A 20,774-nucleotide genomic window follows, 5' to 3' on the forward strand; every position below is an offset into this window, starting at 1 on the left:
GCTGCTTTGATATGAATCTGTGGCAGAATAGAGTGAAAATTGTGAGGTTTCGGAAAGGGAAAGGAATTCCGCCATTCAAAGTCTTCTTGAAGTCTCATGTCAGAATACCAGCATCCTTAACAAAATTTGCTGTGAAGATGGCCTGAGTGAAGACAATATTGCTTCTATTAGAAATGTTTTGAATAAGAATGTTAAAGTAGGGCAGTGAGGTGGCCCAGTGAGTAAAGGCTTTTACCACCAATCCTGAATTCAATTCCCAGGACCCACATGGTAGGAGGAGAGAATAAACCCCACAAGTTTAAGGCATGGTCTAACCAAGTGACTCTGGCTGTCTCAAAACTCACTGTGTGGATCAGGCTGGCCTCAAACTCAGCTTTGCCTGCCTCTGCCTCCCAACACTAGGATTAAAGGTGTATACCACCACACCCTACTGTATATAATTTTCTTAAGAGAATACTAAAATAACAATTAGCCATGTTTAAACATTTATGATCTTACTAGTTCCCAAATGTGAATTTGAAATTTTCTAGGAATGTCACCTAAGACTGAAGTTGTATTTACAGTAAAAATATCTTAATTCCCCTAGACCAGTTCTCAACCTTTCTAATGCTGTGACCCTTTAATAAAGTTCCACATGTTATGGTGACCCCCAACCATAAGTTATTTTCATTGCTACTTTATAACTGCAATTTTGCTACTGATATGAATCATAATGTAAATGTCCATGTTTTCATTTGACCCAACCTGAATCACTGCCCTAGGCCATTATCAGCTATAATCCTATCTATCATCAGGAGCTGCTCTGTAATCTTATCTAAATTTCTTAGTGGCACACTGAGATAGAGCATGAAACATGTGGATGATGTGTTCAAATGAGAAATGACCCCCAAAGATAGGCTCAGGTCTTTGAACCCTTGATCCCCATTTGGTAGCACTATTTGGGAAGATAGTGCATCCTTGCTGGAGGAAGTAGATCACTTGGGTAGTCTTTGAGCATTTCATTACATTGTCACTTCTAGTTTGCATTCTCTCTGCTTCATATTTTCAGTTGAAGATGTGATCTATCAGTTTCCTGTTCCAGTTGTCTGCTGCCATGTCTCCCCTGCCATTATGGACTCTCCCTCTGGAATCGTAAGCCAAAATAAACTCTTCCATAAGTTGCTTTTGGTCATGATGTTTTATCACAGCAACAGAAAGTAATTAGGACAGAAGTTGGTATCAGAAATTGGGCTGTTGCTGTGAAGAACCTGGCCATGTTGAGTTTGTTTTGTTTTGGGGGGAATGTGGAAGACTTTGAAACTTTGGACTAGAAAAGAGGTTGAGTGTTATAAACAGAGCTTAGCAGTAGTGTTGAGAATAAGGCAAACTATGTAGGCCCAGTTCAAGAGGGAAACAGACTTTAATACTAACTTGGCCAATCCTATGATGTGTTAGCAAAATCTAGTTATTTTCTGCCTGTCTCCTGAGTACTTTCCTGAAGCTAAAAGATTTGGATTCATTTCTTTGGCAGAGAAACCTTCAAGAGCACATGACATTGAGTCTGGTGTGATTAATACTGACTTCCCTTATCCGGGTCCATAATGAAAATGAGCAGTGAGGCAAAAAGAAATAGAAAATGTACAGGTTGGAGAGAAAAAGAGCACTAGAAAGCTTACGTTAACAGCCAAGGCATGTGCTGGAAGAGGCTATATAACTGATAATGATGTTAGCATAGTCAGGGAGAGGCCTCCTGCTCTGCCCTAGAACAAAGAAGGGTGTCTTGGATTTCCCCCAGCCAGCTTCCAGCTTGTGAAAGAAGGGACTTAAGTTTTCTGCTCCTATAAAGCAGCTGCAACAAAACTGCTACAGTTGTGATCCGAGGGGCCCAGGGTCCATTCCAGCCTAGCAATCACATGTGGCAGTTTTCTGTGTGGTGGTGGTTTTGGGGTCAAGAAAGGTGCAAGAGGGGTCCCACAATTCTTCCTGAATGGTTTCAGAGAGCCTCTGAGAGAAGCCAGGCAACGTGTTACATGGCTGGATCACTGCATGAAGTGAAGGCCTTAAAAAGCCACTGCCTGTAGTTGTGGAAAATGAATCCTGAGTAGAGACCCCAAGTTAATGAAGATACCAAGGAGCGCTTAATAAAAGGTGTGGAAATAGCCTAAGAGATGTCTGTTGGTGAGGGTTGGGGGTGCCATTCAGCCATCTAAGCTCCCTTTGAAATTAAAGTTGTAGACACAGGACATGGAGATACCAAATTTGGTCTTTCTTTGGTCCAGCATTTCCTCACTGTTCTGTGCTGCTCTTATTTTGGAAGTATGTAGTTTGGTTCTTGATTTTGGGAGAGGTTGGGGTACAGTTAAGAGATTTGCCTTGAGTCTCAAAAATCTAAAATTTGAACTATAGTTTAAATTCAAAATCTAAATTTTGGTTTCTACTGAATAGATTCATTTCCTGTCATTATAAATTGGACCACAGTTATAAATTAAAGACGGTCTAGGCTTCTACACCATCCTGTATGTTTTGAGCCCTTGCCTACTTCACTGTCTCTGTCTCTATCTCTCAGCCATTTCCTTCAGCTTCGTAGGCTTTCGTTTACTCCCTCTAGGCTTTACACAAAGTACAGGTTACTAGGAGTGCTTCTCATTCACACTTATGCATTTGTTTCTTTTAGACCTTTTTCCAAGGCCATTTCTCCAAAGAAACCTTTGTCTGTAGAGAAAGTTTATGTCAGTCCTAGTGGGTCCAAAGTACAGAAACAACTCTGTTGTCACAGGCAGCCCCCAGAGTACTTTTTAGAGACAGCTACTTAGGTGAAGACAGAATGTTTAACTTTAAAGCAAAAAAGAGCTGAATTGGAGATTTTTTTTTTTTTAACACAAAGGTAAGCATGAATGTTACTAGAAAGAATGCAAATCAAAAGGAGACACACCCCGAGAATTTATGTTTGTGCTTCTCAAAAGTGCCCTGCCTGTGTCTTTCATGTTAGCTATTTGTTACTTTATTGTTGCTGTAATACAGCACCATGACCAAAAGCAACTTGAGCGAGAACATATTTTGGCTTACTTTTCCAGAGGAAGAGTCCATGTCAGGTGGGGGGCATAGCAGCAGACAGCTGGAGCAGAACGCTGAAAGAATGTAGTCTAGAAGTGGGCAAGGCTACGAACTCTTAAATCCTGCCTCAAGTAATACATTTTGTTCAGCAAGAACATAACACCTTCCTAAACGGTGCCACCACCTGGGGACCAGTGTTCAAACACCTGAACCTATAGAGGGCATTTAGCATTCAAACCACCACTTTGTGGTACCTGCAGGCTCATGACCTGTGTGTGTGTGTGTGTGTGTGTGTGTGTGTGTGTGTTAGTTATGTGGTACATGTATGTGAGTGGGTGCACACACTGTGTGCATGAGGGAGCCAGAGGAGATGCCTAATATTTTCTTCTCTTCCTCTTTGCTTTATTCCTTTAAGACAGGGTCTGTCACTGAAACCCACAACTTGCTTTTTTGGCCAGACTGACTCATTGGCCAGTGAACTCCCTTGCCAAACACTGGAGTTACAGCAAGGGTTCTTGCCCTTGAGACAGTTTCTTCATTCCTCTGCCCACCCTGTTTTTAACAGTAGTATTGTGATTTGAATGGCCACCATAGACTTGTATGTTTGAATCTAGTTACTAGAACTGTTTGGGAAGCATTAAGAGGTGTGTCGCTGGTGGGGGGATCAATAAATGGACACATGAGTTGAACAGACACTTCTTGAAAGATTAAATACAGGGGAAAATGTTCATTATCCTGAGACATTAGGGAAATAGAAAATTCAAACTACTTAGAGATTCCATCTCATTCTAGAATGATTGTTCTTAAGAAAACAAACATCAGTCCTAGCAAATGCTTTCTAGGATTGGACAAGGAAAGCCTTATGGAACTATTGGATGGAATCATACATTATGAAAATCAGTATGAAGGCTACTCAAAAATAAATGAATAAATAAAACTACCCAAAAATATAGATAGACTGCTCCTGGTAATAGACCCAAAGGAATTGAAGTTCACATACTATGGAGATAACTGCTTGTTGTGTGTGTTGTAGGTAGCACTAGTCACAGTAACCAAGTTGTGGAATCAGTCTAGGTATCCATTAACAGATGAGTGGGTAAATAAACTGTGCTCTGTATACACAATGATGTGTTGTTCATCCATAAAGAAAACGAAATTGTGTCATTTGAAAGCAAATGAACTGTGGAAAATCATCTTAAGCAAAAGAAGCTAAACTAAGAAAGACAAATCACATTTTCTCTCAAATGTGGAATCTGGATTTTATGTGTGTGCATATAAATATAATATATATGAAATATATATATATATATATCATGACATGAGAAATGAAATGGGGAGTATTTGGTACAATATGTGCACCAAGCTACTGTGCTGTGCCACTCACTGGAGCATCCAGGTTGGGGACTGCTAGGGAAAAGGAAGATGGCTGGCAGGACAGGGAGGGGAGCAAGAGATGATAATGCGGGAGGCAACTATGAGGAAAGTAAATGGTATACTTGAAATCCATCCGTGTGTAGTGATTATGCTAATAAAACTTTTTAAAAGAAAGAATTTAAATGCAGAAAATTTACTTGTGACTTTATAGAACTAATTAAACAAAAATAATTAAACCCCAGGAAGGAAAACTTCAAGCAGGAAAATGAAGTGCTTATATCAGTTTGCCCCAGCCATTACACTGACATTTTTACAAGATTTATCTAAGGTAGTATGAATGGTGGTTGTAGAAGGACCAACCACTCAAACTTTGTGCAGGAAAGAGAATATAGCTTGGATTAAGAAAGATAGTAGATTCTAGGCCAGTGTAGGCTTTATAGCAAGACCATGTCACAAAGCAATTTTTAAAATTAGAAATGGCAATATAAAAGAAAAGAAAAAAGATTTGAGAAATTGTGGGTATTGGATGGAGAGGAGTAAAGTAAGGGCAAAGCATACAAAGGAGAAGAGTGGGGCATAAGTAACTCATTTCTTGTATTGCTACTTTTGAGTGATAGACAGGGATCACTGGTGAATACGGAGTTTTATTGGGGGGCAGTAATATGAGTATCATCAGTTTAATTTTGGAGGAGTCTGAGATACACAAGGATGGATAAGTTAGATATTATTGGTTTGAAGCCTTGAAGTTTGTACTGGTCTTATAGACAAGGCATTCATCACAATACAAAATATCTCTATTCTGTGACTGTAAATAAATCACAGAATAAAATATAGGAAATGGTAGTTACTGTTATAAAGTTATGCTATACAGTGCATGTTTTAATTATTATTTTATGTAATCCATTTTGAAGTATTTAAACTTACAAGAATAGTTTGCAGAAAACAAAAAGCTATGGAGTTAGCTTAGTTGGTAAAGTACTTGCATGTGAAACCTGAGATCAATACCCAGAACCCACCTGAAAAGGACATGGTGGTCCATGCTTGTAATCCCTGTACTGGGAAGGCAGAGACACATAGGTTCCTGGGGCTCACTGGCCTTCCATTCTGGAGTACTTGGGGAGATCCAGGCTGCTAAGAGACTGTGTCTAAAAAAGATACTAGACAGTGCCTGAGTTTAATCTCTGGCCTCTTATGTGTACAACCACACACATGCATGCACCCACATGTGAACACACACATAAACCTAATCTCCAACAACTCAATAAACTGCATTTGCAGGCTGGAGAGATGGCTCAGTGGCTACGAGCACTGACTCCTCTTCCAGAGGACTTGGGTTCAATTCCCAGCACCCACACAGCAGCTAATAATGTCTATAATTCCAAGATCTGACACCCTCACACAAGTATGCAGGCAAACACCAATACGGCAGCAGCGGCGCAAGCACGCCTTTAATCCCAGCACTCGGGGAGGCAGAGCCAGCGGATCTCTATGAGTTTGGGTCCAGCCTGGTCTACAAAGCAAGTTCCAGGAAAGGCGCAAAACTACACAGAGAAACCCTGTCTCGGAAAAACAAAACAAAACAAAACAAAAAAAAAAAACTGCATTTGCTCCTTATTTTCTCCCAATCTACTTTGTTTTATTTACGTATATGAGCACATACTATCATGTCTTACCAAAAAAACAAGCTGTGGATGTGTTTCTAAATACTAAGTTCTATATTTCCCATATACAATGCTATTGTCCTGCGTACCTACTGTAGTGAATTAGACCACCTATTTTTTTTTACTCCTTTCCCAGCAGTGTCTCTTTCCTTTCTGAGTGTATGTGTGTGTGTGTGTGTGTGTGTGTGTGTGGGTGGGTGTGTGTGTGTGTGTGTGAGAGAGAGAGAGAGAGAGAGAGAGAGAGAGAGAGAGCGCACCAGTGTGTGCCAGTCTATAATTGGGAACACAGGAACAATCCCTAATTTGTTAAGGAGTAGTGTACCAAGTCTCCTGTCCTCAGTGGCTATTAAAAGTGGTATCCTTGTATCCTGTAAGATTACCTGGCCTGACCTGGGTCCATCTGACATTTCATCAGGAGTACTATTAGATCATGCCTTAGCAAGATTGCTACATAATGTCATTCTCAAGGCTTGTTTCAGGAAGCACTTTGTATAGACCCAATACCGTAGGTGTGATGCTACTGACTGCCAGGGTTTCTTTGTAAAGTAATAGTTCCTCTTGTATGAATCAGTACTTTGTGGAGACACACTGCAGTGTAACATCTTATCAAGCCTACAGGCCTTAGTCTTCATTAACACCTTACACCTCCAACAGCTGTTTCTGAAAGTTGTGATGTATCAGCATTTTGTAAGGAGTGTTTTTCTTTCTGTTTCTGTGTGTTCATATTGGTAATGTTAGTGTAGATTCTTTTTCTAAGACAGACTCTCACTATGTATCCTAAGCTAGCCTCACCTCAAACCTATGTAATCTTCCTGCCTCAGCCTCCAGGGTACTGGGATAAAGGTGTATGCCACTATACCTAGTCTGACATGGATTCTCGACTCTTTATTATTTAGTTTATTAAGAGTTATAATTCATTGCCATTGTTGATACTGCTTTTCACACTGTCTTTTTTTTTTTTTTTTTTCACACCATCTTTAATGTTCCCAGTGAGAGATCTTTCAGGATGGCTTTTAATGCTCACATACCCTTGACACAAGATAACCCAGATTATCTTTCCAGTTTCTAGACTTACTTCTCCAAGGCAAATTGGTTCTTCTAGTAGATAATAGTACTTGCTTCACACTGGAAAGATGGCTCAGAGGTTAAGAGCACTGGCAGCTCTCCGGCATGCAGATAGGTAGGTAGGTAGGTAGGTAGGTATAGGTAGATAGATAGATAGTGTGTGTGCTTGCCTCAAGTTTCTTTTCTTTTGCTGTGATGAAAATGCACTGAAATATTTGCAACTTAAGGGAGATAGGATTTATTCTAGCTCTGAGTTCCGGGTTACAGTCCATCATAGGGGAAAGTCTCAGAAGCAAGATCTTGAGGGAGCGGGTCACATCCAGGCCACAGTCAGGGAAAAGGCAGTATGAATGCATACATGATACTATTCTGTCCATTTTCACAATTCAGAATCTCCAAGCTCAGACATGTGCCAAGAAATTATGCCACCCCCTGTGGGTAGGTCTCCTACATCAGTTAATGTAATTATGATAATCGCTCACAAAAATGGGCCCTTCCAGGGATTCTAAATTGTGTCAGATTGACAATTAAAGCTAATCATCTTAGAACTTTAAAACTGAAAGTTAGTTGCGTGTTCATTGTATTTGTTGTTCCTGTGTCTTCTCAGTACAGTTATGCAGTATACGTTTGAACTATAGTACGTGTAGGAATGTGCATATTTGCATATATGTACACATTCAACATTTTAAGCTACTTCTATACTACTTTGTACTTAATAACATGAGTTTATAATACTGAATCAATACCTTGGGTTCTCCATAGCCTTCCAGGTTTCCAGGTGATATCTTATCTTCATTATGTCTTAAATGACCTCCTTTAACAAGGCAAATCTTAGCTCTGTCTTCCTCAATCCATTTCCTTATTTGTTCATTGTAACCATAGTGGTAACTATACTGACCCTCTTTCCATCTCTTAGTGTCCCATGTCTTTGGGTGCCTATAGACAAGACACTAATGCCTGTGTGTGGCTCCCATTCCTTCCCTTACCCATAGTGCCTGTGTTCCTGGTGGATAGTAGTCATGCTATCAAAGCACATTTGCACTTTATCCCCTTCCTGTTCACGGTTTTGTGAGTATCTATCTACTTTATGTTTCATAATGTATTCCTTTACCAGGAGGAGATGAAATAGATCAACTACACACGGATTTTATTTTGTGAAGTTAGTTCTAAGTTCACCAGAAGTGGAGGCTTGTGCCTATAATTCTAGCAGTTGAAGGGAGGTGATCCTCAAGTTCAAGGCCAGACTTTGCTACATGGTGAGACCCTATCAGAGAACATAGGCAGGAGGAGGTAGTTTTAGCTGCAATGTGTAGTATGCTTTTATTGAGTGTTCTGTAGGTTTATTTTGGTAATGAAATTCCAGTTACAATAATTAAAAAGTTTAGAAGTAAGTATGCTAAAGAGAAGTTCAGTAAGAATTGGGTAATAGATATTCTTCCTGTTATAAATACATTACACTATGTATGTAGCTTTATATGTGAGTAAGCTCAACCTTTCCATATGAATATGTTCAGATGTACCAAAAACTTAGAGAATACCTAATTGCTTGTCTATAGCAAAAAAAAGTCAGATCCCCCCCTCCAAGTATCCAGGAGAAATTCCACATAATTTTAAAGATTAGTAGTTATAAGTGTTATCGTGTGTCAAGAAATGCTATTTTATATGATCAATTTTTACAGCTCCATGAGAAACATTGTTGACTCTATATAGGTGAGAGAAATGTATGAAAAGGTTGCTATTCTGTTTCTTAACCTTTTATTAGCTAATCTATGGAGTGTTAAGCCTTTCTTCTTGCCTGGCTTATAGTTCTTATTCCAATGGATTATTTATTTTGCTTCACAGGGATCGAAAATTGTACAACTTGGGGTTAAAAGGCTACTATGTCAAAAGCAGTGACAATAATGGAGGTAATGTAAATAAGACTACATGGCCCTTTTTGGTAAAAATTAACTGTACTCCCAGTTATGGTAATGTGTTGTACTTGCTGGCATAAAATGGTGAATGGTGGGTAAGCATGTCATTATAGACCCTTATTGCATTACACACACATTCTAGAACCCCTATGAAAGCTATCTTTTCTTTTCCTGTAGTTTGTGTTGCTTGACTAGACTTTATCTTGTCTACCATTCCTTTCTGATTTGTAACCGTTAGCCTGGATTTTGACTTTTTTTTTTTTTTTAATTTTATGATACTGGTATTTTGCCTGTGTGTGAAGTCCTCTTCCAGATTTTTACAGTAAAGGTAGAATTAAGGTAAATCCTAAGTGACCATCTCCAACCTTTTCCTGAAGTAATAACACGTTGCAACCCCATCTGAGTTATCTTCCCAAGTAAAAAACAGTATATATTATGACTTCACTTTATACTCTCTCAGACTTCCCTAGTCTTTCCAGTGTTTCTCAAAATGAACAGAACTGCAGCATGGAGTTAAAAGTCAAAGACAACCCCAGTATACTTTCTCACAGTTGCCTTTGAAATTAACTTTCTCAAAGATAAGACAAGGCAAGGTTTCTTACTGTGCTATACAAATAAGGATTCTATGAACAGTAGGCTCCTACTGAACCTGAGAAGATGTGTTACCATGAGCATGAGAGGACCACAAAATTAGTAGATTCATTTTCCCCATCCTGTGCTCACTTGAGCACTCCTAATTTCATTAGATGAAATATTGAGTGAAGTGCCCTTCACTGTTTAGATGGGTATCTTTTTTCCTCATTGAAGAACTCATTGGTAGAATTTCATACATGAGATTTCTCCTTTATCAGTGTTTATTTCTGTTGCCTGAATTCTGAAGTTGGAGTATTTTTTTAACTGAGGGGTGGAAAGTGTATGTATGTGTGGTGTGTGTGTGTGTGTGTTGTTGTTGTTGTTGTTGTTTGAGGCAGTCTCATATACCCTGTCTATACCCTGGAACTTGGCATGTATGGACCAGATGGCCTTGAATTTTATAGTTGGTTTTTGTATTAGTACATATTACCACCAATTCTTTTGCTTTCTCTTTTTAAATATATGTTAATAGCTTTAACACAAGTGTGGGCAAGTCATGTACGGGTTCTGGATCTCAGATTCTTAAATGGGGATAAGAAAGGCTGCTTTTCCATTTTCCCTGCAATGACACTAACAGATGCTGTTTTTAGGAGACCAAGCTACAGAAGAGGAGGAAGATGATGGCCCCGCAGATTCACACAGCAAAGATGCGAGCCCAGATGAAAGTGAACTTGATTCTGAGGCCAAACTCATGAGAAGTATGGGATTGCCAATTCAATTTGGAAGAGTGTCTGCACATGAAAGTTTTGAGGTATTAATCTACCCTTACTATTTCTATTTCTTATTTTTCAAAAAATCCTATCAAGTGTTATATTTTTATTTACAATCAAATACATTCATGGTTAGAACACTTTATTTATATATTGTAACTAAACTACACGTTGGGATATGTTCGTGTGTAATTTGAATAATCTAAAAGTCACTTGTTTGTAAGATCCACAGTGGGAGTTTGGGTGTGGTTTTGGTTATGTTAGCCTTTGAATAGACTCAGACTTATCATCATTTATCTGACATAGGTGTCTATGAATACTAGAAATAAAGCTAAAGTAAAGCAAAAGAGAAGAAAACACCAAAAGAAGTATTTAGATGAAATGGTACGAGAATCTTGGGGAAATGACTATGAAGAAGATGATGTTGTAGTTTCAGATGATCCATCAGTTAAACACTGCGAAAATAACGGAACATCTGAATTTCCAAGCAAAACTGAAACAGAAGATCTTCCTGTTGAAAATCCACTATCACCAAAGCTAGAGGTCACAGAGAATTGGGAAAAGTATTGGAGTGAATATGGAGAAGGGCTGTTGTGGCAAAGCTGGCAGGAAAAACATCCAGATCAGACACTGTCTTCTGAGCCTTGGAACCTTCCTGATACAAAGGAAGAATGGGAGCAACATTATAGTCAGCTTTATTGGTATTATCTGGAACAGTTTCGGTATTGGGAAGCTCAGGGTTGGACTTTTGCTGCCTCACAGAACTGTGGTATAGAAGCGTATGCATCTCAAACAGAGGTTGACAAAAAGGATGAGAGCAGCATGAAAATAGATTTAATGTCTCGTTCATCTTCACCTAACACAGTTGATGATGAAGGCTCTGGTTCAAATGGTAAAGATCATAATGAAATACTTACTGGAATTAAGAACATAGTTCTGAGTTCGGAGGAAGTAGAACAGAGCCACTTGGAGTCCTCTGTCCACTGTGACGAGCAGCTGAGTGAGAGTGGCGGTGGCAAAGAGTGTCCGGCCTCTGCAGGAAGTGACCCTGGTAATGGAACACCCAAGGAAAGTAACATATCTGGGAACAGAAGCACAGACCAGCCAGCTCAAGGTAGGAGTATCCAGACTTATTCTGTCAGGTAATGGTTATCAGTCTATTAACACATTAATACACAATGGAAGTATGTATCTCATCTTAATTTTATATCACAATTAATTTTCCATCTATATTAATTTAATAAGATTTGCATTGTATCCTCAAAATTTTTCCTTTCCTCCTGTGCTTCTGTTGCCAGTAAAGGCAAACTTGAAAATCTCTTGGGACATCGAAATTACAATAAACTTGCAACTAGGAAATAAGCATTTGACAGGCAAATACCCAGAGTCATATGGACTTCATTCAGGATAAGGCATCCTGCTCTATAAAGGATGCCAAGAGTTCCTGGTACTACTGGTAATTGAAAGGATTTCAGTATTCTCATTATATTCATTAATTCCATGGTAGTTTTGACCAGATCCTGACAAGAAACAACTTGAGAGACTGTTATTTTGGCTCATGGTATGAGTTCACCTTGCCTGGGAAGGCACAGCCACAGGAATGGCTGTCAGCTGTGGTGGCAGGAACTTGAGACTGCTTACTCAGATCTGGGCTGATCTAGAAGCAGACTTTCCTCCTTTATTTAGCCCATACTCACTACTGCTTTTCCCCACCCCTTAAAGAGTACCACAAAGTACCACCAGGTGTTCAAACTCATGATCTTGTGGGGGCATTGAAGAAATGTTTAGAACTTTGATTTAACAATTTGATTGACTTTGATTATCTTAGATTGTTGATCTTCTAATTTAGAAATTTGAGGTTATATTAAGGCGTGACTTCATAACCAAGCTGTCTTTGAATTCATGGTCCTCCTGCCTCAGCCTCTCCAGTCTTGAGATGGTTGCAGGTGTGAACCAATCCTGGCTCCAACTGGAAATTTTCCAAGTTCTGTGGCTTTTCTATTTCTCTTCTCTGTGTTGTTGCATTCTCGTTCATCCTTTCCGTTGTTCTGACATTTGATATTAAGGTTCAGATATCCCTCTGTATACTCCCAGTGCATCTGTCTTGGTTTCTTTCCTGTTGCTGACAAAACCCTTAAGGAAGGAAGCATTTATGTTCTCTCACGGTTGAAGATATGGACCATCATGACAAGGAATTTAAAGCAGTGAGATCTTGAAGCAGCTGGGCATACTTCAGCTGCAGTCAAGAAGAAAAGAGCGATGCATGCTCATACTCAGCTCATATTTTTATGCAGTCCAGGCCCAAGTCTAGAGAATGATGCCACCCAGCTCTTTAGGATATTGTTCTCTCATTCAGATAACTTTGTCAAGAAAATGTCCTTGGAAGCCTGTCAGCACAGTGATTCCAGATCTGTCAAGTTGCTAGTGAACACCAGCCATCACGGCTTCTTTACTTACATATTGGTCAGTAATTAGGCTATGTTTCTGCCTTATGTTGCCCTTTTTATTCCTTTCCCTGCTTCTACTTTTTTCCTCTTCCAATCAGAGTAAAACTTCCTAATCACTGCCTTCTGTTTCCTGTTCCTTAGTTAGGAAATATATGTTCGTTGGTTTTAATTTGCTCCTTTGTGTCATCTCTCAGGATCAGTGAGGATTTGAGGTTATAACATACTCTCATTTTCCCATTAAGAACAAAACAGAAAATGTATGTACATGTAATTTCTACTTTTTGTCACTGGTACTCTTCGGTTTATCCCTGTTTACTGCCCTAGAGGTGGTAGGACCTGGGAGAATAGAGCTGATAAATGAGTCAACTTTAGTAAAGTATACAATCACAAGGACAAGCAGCATGTAGCAAAAACATGTTTTTCCTTAGAGGCACATAAACAGTTAATAATAACCAGTTTTAAAGAATAATCTAAAATAAACATCTATTAGCTATACCTTGGAGGAGCATTGAAACCCATTCCAAGAATAATTCTGTGTTTTGAAGAAACTGAGGTCACAAGCCTCTTAATCTTGGAAGATGTTTCAACATATCCCTTCTGTTCACTTTTAAAAATGTACCTGAGGGTTGGGGATTTAGCTCAGTGGTAGAGTGCTTGCCTAGCACGCGCAAGGCCCTGGGTTCGATCCTCAGCTCAAAAAAAAAGAGAGAGAAAAAAAAAAAGAAAAGAAAAAAGTGTGCCTGCCAGGTCAGTGAGATGGCTCAGTGGGTAAAGGCATGCCAGACAACCTGAGTTTGATCTCCAGAACCCACATAGTAGAAGAGAGGACCTATTCCCACAGATTGTCCTGTGACCTCAACACTCAGGTCATACATACATGCTTCCTCCTCATCCCACCCCACACAGATTAACTGGTTTAGGTAGAAAAAAGAGTACCTGCCAACAGTTAGCAGAAAGGTAAGGCTGTACCCTTACAGTGGGATACTTTGTATAGATATGCACAAACTAGTTTTGGCTTACTTTTTAAAGCACAATTGTATTTCATTTAGATGAAGTTCTGAGAGGTTTATTATCAGGTGATTTCACTGCTGTGCATACATCAGAGGACACTGAAATTAAAACAGTTGAGTTGTAATAAGATCGCATGAGACCACCATTGAATGTTCGAATACAGAGAGCCATCGTTGGCCAAAACATTACAACACATGACTATGTAGTTAGATCATGAAACCTTAAATCTTACAGGCATAGCTATAATTGTGCCTTTGAAAATAATAGAAAAGTTGCCAGACCCCAAGGAAAATATACTGTACTCTCCCCTTAGAGTTGAAGGAGTCTTCAGGAACAAATACAAGCAAAGATGAAGCATACCCTGACAGGGCTGATGGAAATGAGAGTGATGATGATCCACCTGAGCACAAGCCCAGCAAAGTGAAGAGAAGGTGAGTTACACATGACCTAGCCTGGCAACACTGTACTGTAAGCAAAAGAGGGATCCATGAGTAAGGCTTTTAGACACAGTCATAATCTAATTCTGCCACTCACAACTCCGAATAAATTTCTTAGTTCCTCATCTATTAAATGAGACTGATAGCAATTTTCGTGAGAACATAGGGTTAACTGGAGCTATCGCCTGATATATGTGACAGTAGCTGTCAGTGAAGTACATAATGTAAAGTCGAATGTGTCCAAGTGCTGACACTATAGATATAAGGAAAGGGTAGATGGCTACAGAATGGAGCATTAGCTGCAGATATTTCATGTCTTTGTAGTGTTCCACATAAGACCTTTCCTTCCAGATAGCATCTGGAAAAATGATGTGCAAACTCTGAAGTCTTGGTACCTTAGTTCAAAAAAGCATGCCACTGCTGCTGCTGTGTTACCTTGCAGAGTAAATTTGCTTATTAATTGTCCCACTATTTGGTACAAGTTCCCAGAGGCAAAAGGATGTGTGCTTACATTCCTAAAATGTAGTAGGTACTCGGTCAAATATTTAGTGAGTTTGGCTTACTTGGGAAGACAAAGTTTGTAAGAGTTGTTTCTTGATTTATCTGCTTGATGCTGTGGGTCATAAAGTCAGGGTTTCTAAAAGTGCCTGTTTAAGGCACTTGTCAGTTCTGTGACAAAAACAGCATGAGGAAAGAAAGGCTTATTTGGGCTCACAGTTGGAGAGTTTAGTCCCATCACAGTAGGAAGGCGTGTTGCTGGAAGCAGCTCAAGGTTTTAGCTATTGGTACATGAAGCAGCTGATTATATTGCGTCAGGAAGCAAAGAGAGATAAACACTAACTAGTTCTTTTCTTTTCTTTTTTTTTTTTTTAATATTTATTTATTTATTATGCATGCAGTGTTCTGCCTGCAGGCCGGAAGAGGGCACCAGATTTCATTACAGATGGCTGTGAACCATCATGTGGCTGCTGGGAATTGAACTCAGGACCTCTGGAAGTATAGCCAGTGCTCTTAACCTCTGAGCCATCTCTCCAGCCCCAGAACTAGTTCTCTTTTATTCCATCTGGGACCCCATTTGGGGTGGCTCCCCTGTTAAACCTCTAGGAAACCCCTCATAGACATAGGCAGAGGTGTGCTTTCTAAATGTTCCAAGTCTAATAAAGTTGACAGTGAAGATTTACCATCATAGGCCTAAGTGGTAGATTCTCCTAAGCTACTTATCACCTGTGTCACGGCTTTTCTCAAAGACTGCTTTCTGGGTCTCTGTATGTGTATGTTCAGAAGGTAGTATGTGAGGCACCCAAGGAGGCCAGAAGAGGGTATCAAATCCCTTGGCGATGGATTCACAGGTGGTTGTGAGCCTGTCAGTGTGGGTGGGGAACCAGCACTGGTCTTCTGAAGGGCCTCTAAGTGCTCTTAACCTCTGAGCCCCCATGCCTTATTCTTAATATTTCTTTTATAAAAATTTTTTTGGTCTGATTGGTACTTCACAAATATTTCTTTTTAGGGAGACCTAGCAAAATCACTACAGAAAATTAATCTCAGGCTTCAGCTTTTACTGGGGTTTTTCCAAAGGAAGATAGAGAGATACATATTTACACCATCTTCAGGAATAGAAGTAGAATACTTAAGGACTTTAAGATGGTGGTTGGGGAGATGCTCCATAGTTAAGAACACTTGCTGCTTTTCCAGAGGACCTGAGTTAGGTTCCAAGCACCCTAAGTATCAGACCCCTCAAAACAGTTGAGATGACCTGAGGCCTTTGTTCTGCCTCCTTAGGCACTGTGTTCACACACACATATACATAGAAAAGGGTGTGAATGCTTGTTAATATGTTTCAAATACTGCTGAGTTAAGTTATCCAAAACAATCTTGATTAAAGTACTTTTTCTCCAAGATTTCCTAGGTTTGTGTGTGATACTGATCACTCTGAAAGGCAAGGCTTATTACTGTTTTTGTTTTTATTTTTGTTTTTTTTAGCCATGAATTGGACATCGATGAAAACCCAAATTCAGAAGTTGATGACAATGGTTTACTTCTAGGATTCAAGCATGGCTCAGGACAAAAGTAAGCGCTATTGCCCTCTAGAAATCCTAATAACTTCAGCAACCTTAGAGCTCTTTGGTATTCAACAGTAGAAATCATATTATATAGTTGATGTATTCACTGTATTAACTCATTTGCACTGAGTAGCAGACAAATGTTATTCCACAGATAAGCAGCTCTAAGTCACAGACATTTTGTCCTAGTCTAGATCACATTTCACAAAGGGTTTATGCTTAGATCTTAGAACTTCTAATTATGGTTCCCACCCGGCATCTCATAGCACTACTCCTTTGTGCTTCTAAAGACTAGGAAGCATACCGTGTAGCAAACATGAAAATTCAAATGTTTCACAGTAGATATATAGATTACTTAATGTAGGATGCACAATTCACAGCTTGCTTTTCACAACAGTATGCCATGATTTCCCTTTCTTTTTGGCACACACAGCATTTGCCTAATCCTTTCAGTGAATGTATTATATTTAATTCTCCATTCTCAATAACAGTATTCCGGTTATTTCCTAAGATCTAAGCATGATGTCTTTTATGCATGCATTCCATTGTTCTCTCCTTAATGACAAAGTCATTGTGTGGAGATACCAAAATTGGTTCAACCATTTGCCTTTTAAAAAGTCTTTGGGTTGTTGATGGCATTATGCTATTACACATGAACAAATGCTATTATGAACATTTGTGTGTAGAAGTTTTCTCTGTGTTTAAATGCCCAAGTGTTTAAAGAGAAATATGAATGAGAAGAATAAATGTGATTTCATCTCATGACAGCAAAACTGAACTGAGTGGATAAAACAGCCTCAATATGTACTGTTTAAGTCAGTTTATCCTATTTTTTGAGTTTTTATGTTTCTAAAGGTTCAGACTTAATGTCCTAGTTACCTATATGTTAGGAAATGTAAATAACCTGTGCATCATAAATTCAGCAGGGAAAGAAAATGAGAATCGCTTTATGATTAATATATTAACACCAGATTAGTTCAAAAGTACATGCTTATAATTAAAATTCTGTAAATTACTTATAGTCACCGGCTTAGGTACCTAAAGACACTAGTAGTTTGTATAGTCACTTGAGAATAAAGAGGATAGAGTTTAACAGTATATATAAAAGCTGTTTGCATTGGCATCAGCATTGCTTTTATTCAAACTGTTGCTTAGCTCTTTGTTTATTGCTTGGGATTTAACTTTTGTCTTTTCTATTTAGAAATAGAATTCTACTTAAAGATAAAGATTATTTTATATATGTATGTACATATTGTGTATATTTTTTATATATGTATATAAAGACAACATATATATATGAAGACAACATGACTTGAGAAAAAAAGCCCCTTGTGGGGCTTGACACATAAAACTTTGTGGCAGACATAAAAACTGGATGATTTGATCAGATTTGCTCTAGACTGAGCATTCAGTGACTGGTCTTCATTAAATTGGAATATGTTCAAATATATTTCAAGGCCTTTGTCACCACTCTAAGGAAAATTTCCCTCAAAAGGAAATACATTGTTGTTGTTTTTCTATTCCTGTTTATTGCAGTCTGCTACACAGTCTCTACTTTGTAATCTACATTAGAAATGTGTTTTGGTTTTATCCCAGCATTCAAGACAAACCTGGGCTACAGCATATAACCCCATCTCAAACAGGAAAACATAACCTTGCTAGTTTCATCATTAAGTGTTTCACATTTGTCTTTAAATTGTCATCAAAACTAGACCAGAACTCTCTGCGGTTAGTGTGTGATCTCATCATTTTCAAAATTTATGAAGATTAAAATGGTGACAATAACTAGGAAATACTGGTGAAAATCATTATTTTGTGTTTCTTAAGTTGAGGGGGGTGCTTTTTTTCTTTTTTTTTTTTTTCTATATGGGAAAATTTTTCTTTCATGCATTTGAAGATGACTAGGACAGGAAAAGGCTTTACCACATTGCTTACATTCATATGGTTTCCATCTAGTATGCATTCCTTGATGTATTTGGAGACTACTATGACATGCAAAGTCATCACTATAATGTAGTTTCTTTCCAGTATGAATTCTTTCATGCCTTTGAGGATGACTCTGATATGCAAATGCATTAACAAATAGAGTACATTGAGAAGATTGCTCTCCTGTATAACTTCTTTCATACCTGCCTTTGAAGTATATGGGTTGTGAGTATTTAATGATCATGAATTCACTTTAAGCTGTGATCATTTACACTGCTGTATTTCTTTAAAACTTCCAGATCCATTAAAATACATCCAGAGGCACATTTGTATCAGCTTACACATGAAAATTACTTTCTATGTCTTTGAGAACTTTGACAATGATCTTCAACTTTATGATCTTCCCAATTGTAGCCTATAGCACTGAGGTTCATATAGGTCTCCAGCATCACACTGTTGTAGAGATTCTTCTGTGAAGGATCCGGCAATGCCCACTCCTCCATGGTGCTGCTGAGCTGACTTGCTCTCTTCACACCGGGAAAATTTTTCTAAAACTTAACATGTGAGTCACTTCTTTTGGTCTGACCCAGGTATGGTGGAATTCCAAATTTCAGTCATCGACAGGTCAGGTATCTAGAGAAGAATGTGAAATACAAGTCACAGTACCTGGATATGCGCAAGCGAATGACTGTGAAGAACAAGCACATCCTCTTCACCGAAGAGTCAGGAAAACCTCTTCTTAAGAAAAGTAAAGTACGGAGTAAGGTGCGTGCCCGCTTGCCTTCAATTGAGACACAATTATGGTTTGTAACTTGGCTCCCTGAAGTTGGTTCAAATGGGAAGTTCCACCCTTCAAGATTGAGGGGTACCTCAAATTATTTTTCACTAGTTTTATATTATGTAAACTAAATTTGGGGGTGGGAAGGCAATTGAGGTAATATGAAGAAAAGGGTGTTTGAAACTACACCATTAAAGGTAAACCAGGTAGATGTTTTGCTCATGAAGTACAGACAAAGAAGACAAGGGGAAGTTTCTTACCTGTTTCACACAAAGTAGGACCCCAGTAGTCCAGATTCTGATGCATCTCTAACTACAAGCCTGGATCTGAGCTCATCCAAAGATTGTTCACACTTTGATGTAATAGGCTTGACTCAAGAATGTGACATACAAGCCCACTTTACTGATTCACACTGTAATCTGAGAGTTCCAAGACCTCTCTTGGTCTTTGCTATCAAGAAATAGAAAACAGACCAGAACATCATGTGATCTGCTGAGTTTTCCTTCTTCTGGGGAGGGAACATTTCTGATGAGCAGAGCCTTCTTGTCTTTGATGTTGACATTGGCCTCCTTTAATGATGTGGAGCACAATCTCAGGCATCTGAAGGACTTTGTAGTCCTCGGGGTATATAACATTTTCTGACTTCAGCAAATTGATAGGTAGTTTATTATTATTATTATATATCAGATTGTTCGGTGCTGGTGATATTTTAATGGCCCTTTCTTACATCTGAAATAGACTGCTTCATGTCAGTCTCTTAAGACTTTTTATAATGAATGTGTTGAGAATAATGATTCCCATATATTCACCTGTAGATGAGCCTAGAAAGAGCTGTATATAGTGGCTACTGTGTCCTTAGTTCTGATTGGTTGTAGATAGGTGGCACTTTCCCTCAGTGTGTGTGAGGTTTTGTTTATTGTTTGTCTACCACTCTCTGAAATTTACTTCTTACCGTCATAAAAACTTAATATATAGAAGGTTCACTGTATGGCAGATGAGAAGAACTTCATCTTCCAATCTCGGGATGCCTTAACATTTTATCAAATAAACCTATTTTATTATGTCTTAATCTTATCAGTTCTGCTGTTCTTACTCATTCTTTCTTAGGTCTCTCTGACTTTGGTTTTGTTTTAAGATTTATATTTATTTTGCCTATGTGTGTGTATGTGTGTACACATCACATGTATGCCTGGTATTTGTGTAGACTAGAAGAAGGCATCAGATCCCCTGGGACTGCAGTTAGGAACATTTGTGAACTACTGTGTGGGTCCAAGGAACAGAATTTAGATCCTCTGCAAAAGGGGCATGTGCTCTTAACTGCTGAGCATCTCATCCTCACCCGTTTTTTTCCTAGTTCTCTGATTTTATTTTAAGACAAGTTGGCATTCTGTTGATACTATGTAACATTTAACATAGTTTGTAGCTTGACCATTACAGAAAGTTCTTAAAAATGTAAAAATCAGTGAGTAGCTGAGTAGGTATATTTGTGATGATAATTTCATAGCATAGCTCTATTCTTAGAGTTCTTAACCTGTTACTTTCTTTTAGAGGAATCTTAATAAGGTTATTGGATGCTCTCCTGAATTCCAAATAGCCCAGAATTACTTATAGCTTGCATTGTACTTCTCTGAGCTAATACTTACTTTATGATGGCTTGTTAATCAAGTCACAGATGATAAAAAGTGAAAAGATTCTGTGTTCTTTACAGTTAGTTGGTGTTCATTAT

The 20,774-nt window shown here is 38.7% G+C and overlaps 1 protein-coding gene across 2 annotated transcripts in view; it reads left to right on the top strand.

Annotated features, from left to right (window-relative positions):
* Tgs1 (trimethylguanosine synthase 1) overlaps positions 1 to 20,774 on the top strand; it is a 42,643-nt gene that overhangs the window by 1,622 nt on the left and 20,247 nt on the right. Inside the window, exons 2-8 of one of the 2 annotated variants that reach the window (XM_036177504.1) lie at positions 1,049 to 1,131; positions 8,976 to 9,040; positions 10,270 to 10,430; positions 10,696 to 11,503; positions 14,161 to 14,278; positions 16,265 to 16,351; positions 18,861 to 19,035. In XM_036177504.1, coding sequence (XP_036033397.1) covers positions 1,094 to 1,131; positions 8,976 to 9,040; positions 10,270 to 10,430; positions 10,696 to 11,503; positions 14,161 to 14,278; positions 16,265 to 16,351; positions 18,861 to 19,035 — 1,452 coding nt within the window. In that variant the 5' untranslated portion in view covers positions 1,049 to 1,093. The remainder of the gene's footprint in view (positions 1 to 1,048; positions 1,132 to 8,975; positions 9,041 to 10,269; positions 10,431 to 10,695; positions 11,504 to 14,160; positions 14,279 to 16,264; positions 16,352 to 18,860; positions 19,036 to 20,774) is intronic. The other variant, XM_036177503.1, reaches the window with a different exon arrangement.

The sequence above is a fragment of the Onychomys torridus genome, chromosome 2 (assembly GCF_903995425.1).
Source record: "Onychomys torridus chromosome 2, mOncTor1.1, whole genome shotgun sequence".
Classification (NCBI taxonomy): Eukaryota; Metazoa; Chordata; class Mammalia; order Rodentia; family Cricetidae; genus Onychomys; species Onychomys torridus.